Source organism: Plectrocnemia conspersa, unplaced genomic scaffold (genome assembly GCF_051122295.1).
Source record: "Plectrocnemia conspersa isolate PC_06_02 unplaced genomic scaffold, ASM5112229v1 ptg000011l, whole genome shotgun sequence".
In the NCBI taxonomy this organism is placed as follows: Eukaryota; Metazoa; Arthropoda; class Insecta; order Trichoptera; family Polycentropodidae; genus Plectrocnemia; species Plectrocnemia conspersa.
In genome coordinates this window covers 16048564-16060772 of record NW_028277175.1, presented here as the reverse complement: position 1 = coordinate 16060772, position 12209 = coordinate 16048564, and the positions used below count along the sequence as shown (strand labels likewise).

Below are 12209 nucleotides of genomic sequence, written 5' to 3'. Positions count from 1 at the left end.
CTATGTTTTACCTCATCTTAAAATAAAGCAGCGAGAATAAGAGACCAATTCAAGTCATTTCTTATATTTTATATTATTTTTCTAACCTGAAGAATAAAATTTTTAAAGCTGATTCCAAAATAAACTCTTAAATGTTTATAAATTACGAAATAATCTTGCATAGTCGAATTTATATCGAAAATATAGCAAAATTCAAAAGGCATTGAATAGTAAACAATGCGTAATCTGTTGAATTGGTCCTTAATATTCTCCACGCCTCGTATGAAAACAGAGCTCCAATGTATGCGTATATGGCGTAAATTAAATCATATTGCACTTAATATAAAAGTTGGAGTTGGGGGATGCTATAGCTTTGTCAAAGCGTACATTAAATCAAAATAAAAGTTACTCGTTAGGGTCCGCATATTGGCCCGATAACATTTATATCACATTTCAATGGGTCTATAATTACAAATTGACTACAGTCATTTTTCTACCTCGTCTTTTCGTTACATAGAAAATTTAAACACAAACGGACAGAATCTCTTCGCACTTGCAATTGTTCGCGACACATACACACACACACTTCATAATACTTTTATTTATATCACAAGAGAATTTGTTTTTTAAACACTTATTTGCTACTGAAGGTCGGGTCCTGCGGGAGAATGTTACCGACGTCCATGTGGGTCGTCGGAGGGTCTGGCAGGGCGCCACCCGTCCACTGGATCAGCGCGTGTTCAGGCATCTGCGTCGATTGGAAATGGTCATTGAGGAGCATTTGAGAGAAATTGCAGTGCATTTGATACGCTTCCGTTTCCCGCGCTTGCTCGCCGCACAATCGATATAGATCTGGAAATCGTGTAAGCAATTACTAAAACTGTTTTTATAATTAGGAATGTAAAATACTAAAATTTTACATATTTATTTCTTTGAAAAAAATAAAAATTAATATATCGTCAGTTTTTAGTAGAACGGTTCAAACATAGAGTAAAGAATATCATATAATATAGAGAGGGCAATGGGAACAATTTTACCATGCTCATTTTAAGCGACTTCGCTGCTCTCTCGATCATTGCTCCCGAACGCGCGGTCAGTGTTACACGTCTCCGCGCATTCAACAAAATTATTACAATATGGCTTCTTGTTCCGTATTATCTTGCAAAAACAGTGCAAAGCAGCAGAGGAATTGCAATATTTCATTCCACAGGTAACATTTTGCGATTATTTGTGTTATTTTAGGATTTTTTTATTAAAAGTGACGCGTGCAAAACACGTCATTTTACACGCCATTCTAACGTCACTACATGTCATCTACACGTGCCAACTAGGGCTGCGCATTCCATTCTTCGAGTTTATATTTAATTTATTTTTAAATTAAATATAAATGATAAAAATAATATATTTCATTAGTAAATATTTTTATCACATATAAACGTTAGTAATATTATACACGTTTTTTTAGATTTCCTTTAGAACAAAACTTACAGAAAGTATGGCTTGAACATATTTTACGTCCTTCATGGAAGCCATCCGTGAGAAGTGTCATCTGTTCGGAGCATTTTAACCCCGATTCTTTTTTTACCATAAAAGGTGGGTATAAACGATTAATACCAAACTCAGTCCCTTTACAAAACCAACCATCGTCTCCACTCCCGTCAACGTCAATTTCGAATACTGAATACAATTCCCCTAAAAAAATTAATCTATTACGAAAATTAAATCACGTTAGGGTTATTTCAAAAAAACGTGAAAATATAATACACGCACTAAGGCAAAAACTTTACAGAAGAAACAAAAAAATAGTTAATTTAGAAAATATAGTTAAGTCTATAACAGACAAAGGACTTTTAAGTGAGGAAAACGGCTTGTCACTATTAGCAAATTTTGATTCCGATTCAAAAGAGTTGTTAGCTTTTCTAAAAATAAAAAAGAATTCAAAAGTAGCCAAGTATTCAGCCCGAGTTCGATCGTTTGCATTAACTTTAAGTTTTTATTCTCCCAAAGCTTATCAATATGTTCGACAGACTTTAAATTTTAACTTACCCCACCTAAGAACCATCGGTAAATGGTATCAGAACTTGAACGGAGATCCAGGGTTTACGTTTGAAGCATTTGAAGCGTTAAAAATAAAATCGCAATCGACAAATTATAAGCTAGTTTGCAATTTAGTTATAGATGAAATCGCGATTAGAAAACTTACTGAGTGGGATGGAAAACGTTTTCATGGTTACATAGACATGGGTACAGGCATAGACGGCGATTGCTTATCAATTGCAAAAGAAGCACTAGTTTTTATGATTGTGTGCATAAATGGTAGCTGGAAATTACCGGTAGCATATTTTTTATTAGATGGGATATCAGGCACTCAAAAAGCTAATTTATTACAAATATGTTTAAAAAAAATACACGAATGCAATATAGATGTGGTTTCTGTAACATTTGACGGTTGTCCTGCTAACTTTTCTATGGTTAAAAATTTGGGCTGTAATTTACAATATAATGATCTTAAAACTACTTTTCCGCATCCATGCACTCAAAAACCCGTAGCAGTTTTTTTAGATCCGTGTCACATGCTTAAGTTAATTAGGAATTCGTTGGAATCCAAACAAATATTTACGGATAGTTTGGGTAATAGTATAGAATGGAATTTTTTAATAAAACTTAATCAATTACAGGAGGAAGAAAATTTGCACTTTGCCAATAAATTATCGCGAAAACACGTTCACTTTCACAACCAAAAAATGAAGGTGAAATTAGCTAGTCAACTTCTTAGTAATAGTGTAGCGGACGCGTTAGAATTTTGTAAAAAAATTTGCTTAGAAAGCTTTCATGATTGTATAGGGACGGTAACCTTCATACGTGCAATAAATAATTTATTTGATATTTTAAATTCAAAAAATATAAAGCAGGTAAACTTTAAGAAACCTTTATGTAAAGAAAACCATTTAGAGATTTTTAACTTTTTTGAATATGTTAAAAAATACATAATATCTCTTCACCATAATGGCGAAAGAGTAGTTTCTAGTAGAATAAAAACAGGATTTTTAGGATTCTTAATTTGCATGGATAGCGCTAAACACTTATATAATAGTTTGGTAGAACAAGAAGGGGTATTAAGTTATATACCATTTTATAAAATAAGTCAGGACCATATAGAACTATTTTTTGGTAATATTAGATCTCATGGAGGGCATAATAATAATCCAACGGCACGACAATTTAGGGCTATTTACAAAAAACTTCTTACTCACTTAGAATTAGGAGACTCGTTTAGGGGTAATTGCATTCCGTTAGAAAATATTAGCATATTGTCTCCATGCAACCATATCAATATAACGTCAGATAGGCATAGGATTACTGAAGTCAATGATACTGATGAAAATTTTGACGATTTAAATTTATTACCAGATTTTTTAACTGCAAGTTCTCGCGAAATTGTGGCATACATAGCCGGCTATGTAGTAAAAAGTTTATCAAAAAAAATTGTTTGTGAAATTTGCGTAGATTCTCTTTTAGGTTCTAATAATAATAGTTTCATAAATCACAAAAATCGGGGAGGCTTGTTGTCGCCGTCTGATGACGTTAAGAAGATTTGCTTGAAATGTGAAACATTTATAAAATACTTAGTTAACCAAAATTGGCAAAAAAAATTATTGCCTAAATATAATAAGGATTATATTGTAAGTAAAATTTTAAAATCATTTGTAGGTGTAGGTGATATTTTTAAATCGTTAGAAATTCATATGTTTGAACAAGCCCCTACGAGTAATCATTATTTGCATTTAATTAGAGCCGTTGCTGATAAATACGTAAATATTAGAATTCATTATTTAACTAAAATTAGCAATAGAGAAGAAAGCAAGCGATATTTACTAAGTAAGCTAATTCACTTTAAAGGACATTAGATATTCAAATTTGATTTGACTTCCTTATTTACCTGTCATATTCAAAACACACGTGGATTAGGTCTACTGGAGACACCACGTAAAAAAAAGCGCGCCATTTATTCTACCTCAATGGTGGTGCGGAAATGAATAATAAAATGTCTGTAATGATATAATAAATATTGGTGATAAAAGTGAATTAATAAAGAAAAATATTAATTAAAAAATTACAAATGTGGCAGCCCTATTCGTTTGTCAACGTCACAAGGTCATTTTGTCCGTCGGCGTTGCACACCACGGGGTTAATGGTCGAGAGACTAGCGTTCGAGCCAAAATCTTGCTTGTTTTTATTGGGGCTTGGGCGCCTCTATTATATATATATAACATTCTTTACTCTATGGGTTCAAACCACTAGTGGAACTGTTCGATTGTATTGATATATTTATGTAAAATAATAAAGTTGTAAAAAAATTATTTAATTTTGGGTTTTCTGTAGGTCTCATAGAGTTATTCTCAAATTGTTTGACCAATAAATATCAGTTCACCTCTACCGCAAGGATCCAACTTGGGTCCATTGCTATTTCTATTGTTCATTAATGAGATAGAAACAGCAATGAATCGTTCAAATTTTTTATTATATGCGGATGACTTGAAAATTTTCAAGAGTGCAGTTGATTTCGGATTCCCTTGACCTGCAGAAGGATCTCAATTCTTTATGGAAGTGGGCTTGCAGCAAGTGATTGGATTTCAGTGTAGGGAAATGTCACACAATTTAATTTTCAAGGTCCTCGATGTTGGCGTAATATTCCTACCATATCGGCAGATACATTCTAAATGGGCCTTCCTTTACTAAGGATCTAGGTGTGACTTTCGAATAACACTGGAAATTCAGCCTGCAGAGACTCACAGTATATCGATACAGATGGTCAGTTTTATCTTAAGAAATGCATACTATTTAGGCAAAAATTGATCTTCGTTTGGTACTACCCGTATTACAAAAAGAAATACACCGGCCTACCCTACCTATGCGAAAAATTCCACTGGTCGATATTTCAGTGCAAATTTAATTTAATATGTTTGATATTTTTGTACAATATGTGTGACCTGTCAACATAAAAGTTACATACATTTTGTTTATCTCGGGCAAGCCTAACGCTACCTAGCAATTCCCAGTAATTCTGTTATGTAACAGAGAAATGAGGCCTACCGGCTACTTTTTTATGAAGGCTGGTGAAGTGAAAACAAGCAGTTTTTGCATACACGAAATTCTTTCTATTTGCACATTTCAGACATATTTTAAAATAGTCCACGGAATATGCTTCACTATACATAGATGTTAAATATTGGCAATAAGTAAATTTCTATTACTATATTTAAATAAAAACAAGTATTTGACATGTACGTTATTAAAAAAAAAAACTTTTCATCGGAAAATAAAGCAATGTCATTTTTTTTCTGTTACCAACTAAAGATAGGTCGTACTGGGTTGATGGGTGTTTTTTACATCAAGCTTGATTTATCTTTATTTTTTTAAGTAAATAAATATGAAAAATATAATCTTAATTTTATTTTTGTAACAACTAAATATTATTGCTTTTTATTACTTTACACCATTGAGAGTACACAAAAAAGTTTCATTTTTTTAAGACACATGACTAAATTTATTTAAAAAATGCAAATCGATGATTTTTTAGTAAAAAAAAATCGCATATGTCGTTATGCAGTATTTTTTATTTTATAATATTTACAAAATTAATAAAAGTTAGTGGAATTTCGCTTAATCAGAAATTTGCATATCGAGCAGAACAATTGTAAAAAAATTGACTCGCATAACAAGTGATGAAGCGTTTTCTGGGAAGTATTAGATTGTGCCAAAACTGTAATAAGGTCTGTGAGAGTAAGATATTTAGCTGTAATCAGTTAACTATCTGTCAAATTATGCCTTCTGCTATGCATCGTATTTTACATTGATTTATATGGTCAAAATTGTTTCGCGTTACAAGCAAGATTCTGGAACGAATTATGCTCGTTAAGTGAGGTTCCACTGTACTTCTAACATGAGTAGAAATAAATAAGTATACGAGATAAATCTTTCGAAAATAAATAATTATAATTGATATATTCTGAAATAAATATTAAATGTGCAATATTTAAAATAAAATAATATTAATAAATCACAATAATCAATCATATAAATATTAAAAAAAAAGAAATGTCTCAGCAGTCGATCAAAGATGATGTTGTCATAGATTCACCAAAAGAAGAAAGATTTGGTGCCCGTATTTTCGAAAATATTTTTTTTTATAATTAACGAGTGTTTTAATTAAAATATTTAATATATTGAAACAATAGTTTCGAGCTGAGTGGTACTTGGAATTTTTTTTCGATCCATTAATCAAAATAATAATAATAATGTCAATACCGATTGTATTGAAAATTCCAGTTTTATTACAATCCCTAATCGTGACGCGTTAGGTTAACCTGTCAGGTCACGATGGTCTTAATTTAAATAAATAAACCTATCTATCGATTTTTATACGAGCTATACTTTGCAACTTCTCAAGTTGTTTCTGATAACTATTTTTGAAATCTGATGAAATTAAATTTTTTTGTTAATACATACCTTTCAATATAGCGGATGCCCATAGTTGCACATGGACGTCAGGAATCTTACTGGCAAGCTGCATAGCCGGCGTCACCATGTTCATGCTTTCTCTCGAATTGTTTAACGATAAAAATATATGACCCAAAAGCACCAAAGAACACGAAGTCAATCGATTTAAATCTTCGGCGTTGGCCATCTTTAACGTTTCTCTTAAATACCTCCTGAAAACGCAGACAAAATATTAAAATACTGTCAACGATTAAATATGTATCATCTAGAAGAAACATACTTTGCGTCGTTATATCTCGCTTGGAAAAATGCCTGAAGACCTTGCACGTAATAAGCGGCCGCCCTTAGGCTGTGCGAATGCGACGGCAAGTTTTCAGGATTAATGTGCTCCAGCAGAGCGTTCAGCTCGGCTTCCCTCTTGCCTCTCAAATAAACTATAGCTAGATTTAAATTAGCGAAAGTCCATAGCTCGCGCTCTTGCGACGACTAAAAAGATAAAACACAACAATGCGATAAAGAACATATTGCAATTAATGAAACGAATAGGTCATGCCAAAAAGTGAAAAATAAAATTTTCAGCATGATCTATGGCATCATAAATATATTTACGCTAATAGCAGCATTAAACTGAGCCTCAGCAGCCTCCATGCAATTCATACTCATCGCATATAGTCCTAGCAGTGTGTGCAGTTGCGGCCGATGCCGAGCGAGCAGCTTAGGCGTCTGACGACAGAGAGCCGCCCCGGCGCTTATTTCTTGCAAAGCGGCAGTTTTGTTACCGGTGACGAGACGGCACATTATCATATGTTCTAATAGCATCAATTGAAATATTGACAATATCGGTTTGTTGTCTACGACTGAAAAATAAATTAAATTATATTACACAGATTAAGCGTATACACCGTCTGTCCTAAATCCGCAAGGACTAGTCTCATATTTCTGATTTTAAAAGCGCCATATCTTAGTTGTGGCATGCATTTTCTAGGTCTAGGAAATACGATTGCATATACAAGAGGAAAAGTGATGATCCTCCAATGGAGGGATAAAAAAAATTGGTCACTATGGTTTCAACTGTACATAACAATGAAATGCATAGTTTTTAGGGGATTATTCTGTAAATATAAAGCATTTCATGAATTATAAATTAAAATTTTCTGAAAAATAATAATATTTTTTTCATATTTGTTTTACTATTAACTTTGAAGAAATACAATAAAAATTGTTTTTTTCTACCGTTTTTGTTAAAAATATTCGCATATGTAGAGGTTAAAGGCACTTCTGGAAAATTTCTACAAAAGATGTTACGAAATGTTCTATGATCGTCTCTAGCGCTGTATTGATCCAGAAGGGGTGTATTTCGAATAAATAAATATAATATTGCACAATAACAAACGTTTTCTATTTGTTTTTTTATCAGTCCTCGGGGATTAGCGACAGAAGGTAGAGTAGATGTAGCGAATTTAGCTTACTTTTAAGTTTATCTATTTGCGTCAACGCTTTATCCGTGTATTTGTGTGCTTTGTCCATGTATCCAGCTTGCATCGAATGCATGACCGTCACCAGGTATACGAGCACGTAGAGGTGCTCTTTGGGCATCCAGAGGAACATGTCTCCGACGCAAGTGCCACAAACGGCTAAAAGTAATAAGCCTTCGGTTAACAATGTTTTTGACATAATTAAGTAATTGTAAATAATTAAGGTACTAACCTTCGTCGGAAGGCCATGTCGGTGACATAATCGTTTGTATGCTCTGTTGCAACTGTTTTAAACACGGCTTAACACTTTTTACTTGTCCGGCCATCAAATAATGACATACCTAAGAGGTGTAAATAATAAACAATAACGTCAATCATGTGTTATTGTTTAATAACGTTGATAGTGTATCGCTTGGGATAGCTCGCATTAGTTATCTAAACAAGCTAGTAAATGATATAATCACCTGCAAAACTAGAAAGTAAACTTTCAAATATTCCTTCTGATGCATGCTACCCGTCCAAGAGTCGACGAGATGACCCGCTTGATTCAGCAACGGTAACACTTCTTGCATCTTTTTGTCGATCAACAACAGCTAGAAGCGTAAATGAACAATTTGAAACCGCACCGCGTCAGTGATACGCCGTTAACGAACCAGAACCACACGTACCATTCCCCTGCTCAATAAGAACAGAACTCGCGTATAGCTAGCGTTGGATATGTGAGCGAAGTCGACGCCGACTCCCAACAGACTACTGGCGATCTCGTAATCCTTCTCGGTGGCGTGTATTTGCTGAAATGCGACGAAAACAATAAGCGTCGGGACGTACGACGTAGACGTCGACGTTGACGGAAGACTCACCGCCAGTTGAAATATGAGTCTACAGTGCCAGTAGACGCTGTGCTGCGACAGTTCGATGGCTTTCCTCAGTATGGGTTTGGAGAGCGTCGATTGCGACTGCTGCTCGTACAGTTCGGCCAGAACGCTGGCCGCCTCGAACTTGACGTCGTCGAAGCCGTTTATGGACTCGGACAGGTACCACTGCAACGAGAGGAGGAAAGTCAGAAAGAAAAGGAGGTCAGAGGCGGAGGCGGAAAAGGAAGAGAGCGTACGCTGTTCTCGAGGTGCTCCCTGGCCAGCTGCGTGTTGTTGGTGTGGCGCAGAAGGATCTGACCGAGCTGGAGGTGGGTGCGCGCCTCGACGCGCGCGGGGGGCCTGAACGCGAACACCGCCTGAAGGCATCGCACGCAGCCGCGGATGTCGGGCGGGCTGGCCGTGCGGAACGCCTCCGCCAGCCCCAGCAGCGAGATGTACCACGCGTCCGCGGAACCCGCCATGCTGCGTGCTACGTTGCGTTCATTCCTACAGCGCAAACGAGCCGTTCGTCAATCGGTATTTGATCGAGCTCGGCACAACGACACTGACGCGGCCAAAGACGCGCGCTACTGGCCATAGCCCGGAGAAAAAGCACCACTGATCGCGGCCATGCACCGATCGCCTCTTCTTTATACGCTAACATTACAAATAACCATTCTAACCAAATCTACATACTTTAATGATTGTTTTTATTGATCAAATTTATTTCTATAATTTATGCTTTTTTCCACCTTTTAGCTAAAGGATTCATTCATTGCACAGTTTCTAAGACACGTTGCTTTTTGCAGAATAGGGACACCATTTCAGGGGGAGCATATTTTTATCTCATTAAGATTCATAGTAAATGAATTGCATTTTTCTGGACAAATAGCTTAGAATACACGGCAAAATCAATAAATTCATTCCGTCGCCTTCGCAGTGAGAACGCTCGGTTACCTAACGTTTATATTAAGATTTTTATAACAATATTACCACTTACAATAAGTGAAAATCGAATAAAGCATATCTAATCCAAATTTTGATCAATAGAAGAGCCAAAAAACATTATTATTATTTATACTATTATTATGTTATAAATTTGAAATTTAATACTTTAAGAAAACTTCGTAAACAATGGCAGATCACAAGAGCTCTAGACGTCAAACAAAAACTAAATCAAGTCATTAAACAAATCAAATCACTCATAAAGAATTAACAAATTCTTCTAAGGAAAAATACTTAGAAAATTTATCTGCGACGGCAACAACTGACAACTCACTATGGAAAGCGACAAGAAAAACAACGCAACCCTAAATACATTACCCACCAATCTTAGAGATTTCATGACAAATATCTAAGAATGATTATAGGCGCACCATGATATGTGCTTAATAATATCACTCGACGAGACTTTGGCATAAGCTTGGTAAAAAGTGATAATAGTAGGTATCACGTTAAATATATCAATAGACTGGAGAATCATCCTAACTAGCTAGCTAGAGACGACCGTATTGGAAGATTGAAACGCGCATAAAAACGGATCTTGCAATAAGATTTGAAAAATAGCACACTAGCTTTGATAGCTATTTGATAACGGGAAATAGCTAGTAAGCTTCTTCCCCCACGAGTCAATTCAATTTAACATAAAGCCTATTTATATTCATCGCCTGAGACAGATTGCAGATAAAGAGAGAGAAAAAAATATTTATACATGTTATATATTATAACACTAATAAAATATTAAATTTAATATTTACGTTTGTGTGGCGTAGACTCATTGTTTTTCTAAAATACTATTAATTAATTGTAAAAATGATATTTTTTAAAACTATTGCCATAATTAACAGTAAAGCTAACCATTTTAAAATTCCGGGACTATAAAATCTCTTCATTTTCACAAGTGAGCCGAAGTTACGACTTCAGAATCACTGTGGTCATTGATGTATTCTTCATCTTCGCTAGAAGGTTAGAAAAGATGATCTTCAAAAGTTACTTTTAACAATGTTTTTTCTCTTTCATATATTTAGTAACAATTACACTGTAAAATCACGAAACAAAATAATTACAATTTCAAAGTCAGTAAAAAGATTTTCAATCACAAAATGGTTAAAAAAAACGCAATGGAAAATTAAGTATTTAATTTCCTAAGGTGGCTTCTATAAACGATGTCACAGCTTTTTCATGATTTCCTTCCCCTCCTCCCCGATATGTCACAAGATATCATTGTGCCGGACCCTTGTTTGCTTCACACTGTCACAATTTAGCTGACCCTTCCTAAGCCTATGACATCATTTACGGAAGCCGCCTAATGGGTTAACTATTAGGGGATGATAAAAGAATATTGTAAAATAAATTTAGTTTGTGCGATAACGCTGTTGTGATGTTAGGGCGTAACGGGCGTGAGTGGAGTGAAAAAATTGATTTCAGAAAAAATACTTTTGTTATAGTTTTAGTGTTATGCCAATATGCTAATAATGTGCACACATTGCACGACAATCGACATTTGTTCTTCATTATTTTCATCCGGTGTACGTCCCACAATTATATAAAAATACAAAGCATTTTTAACAATGTCAAAAATTTTGTCTTTTGGTAGCTTTGGCGAATAAAGAGATGATTTTTTGCTGTATATTTTTTCCAAGTAGTGCGTTTTGTATAGATTTTATTTCTGTCACCAGATCATATTTTAGAATCAGTTCGATAGTTTTTAGAAATATACCAATATTTTTGGCAAACAATTTGTCTGAAGATCCCTTAAATGTAATATTTTCTGAAGAAAATGTGTTAACAAATGATTTTCCTGTTGACCCAAAACATTTTATACCAAATTCTTTTCTAAAAAAATCACTGCATATTCTACACGTCACCTCATACTCAAATTTACCTACATATACACACGCACTCACAACATACGAATTATTATTACAAATATTATTTAATAAATATTATTAAATATGTAATGGTACACAGCTAAAAATATGTAATAATCAAATGATATTCTGAATGTGCACGGTCTGGACTGTTTATATGAAGGATGCATTAAAACATTCCTGCCAACATTTTTTGGTGTTTTCATAAAAATGCCTAGTCTGTTATTGTTACGGTGGAACACAATATATTCATTATTATCCAACTTTGCTTTCTTCTTGTCGATTTTATCCATGTCTGCAGTGACATATCGTTAAATGTGAAAAGCATCTTTGACATAAAAAATTAGAGCCACTCAACGCACTTTGAATCATAAACAGCAGTGATCCTAAAACTTTTAGAGTAAAAAACTAAAAAAATTTAAAAAAAATAAAATTTTTAAAAGTATTCTTTATTTTTTGACATGGTAAAATTTTTGCAAAAAACAGTCGGGCTCACTGATCACTACAAAATTTTAATACATTTTCAAATA

At 34.3% G+C, this 12209-nt stretch overlaps 1 protein-coding gene across 1 annotated transcript; it reads right to left on the bottom strand.

The window, feature by feature from the left end:
- Positions 1-66: 66 nt before the first annotated feature.
- Positions 67-9423, bottom strand: Mau2 (Mau2 sister chromatid cohesion factor). Its single transcript, XM_088196748.1, has 10 exons — positions 9067-9423; positions 8816-8995; positions 8624-8746; positions 8420-8548; positions 8188-8296; positions 7950-8114; positions 7090-7337; positions 6761-6966; positions 6490-6692; positions 67-831 (listed from the first exon to the last, which is right to left on the bottom strand). The coding sequence occupies exons 1-10, from the start codon at positions 9289-9291 to the stop codon at positions 614-616; spliced, it is 1806 nt and encodes a 601-aa protein (XP_088052874.1). The 5' UTR covers positions 9292-9423; the 3' UTR covers positions 67-613.
- Between the last annotated feature and the right edge of the window lie 2786 nt (positions 9424-12209).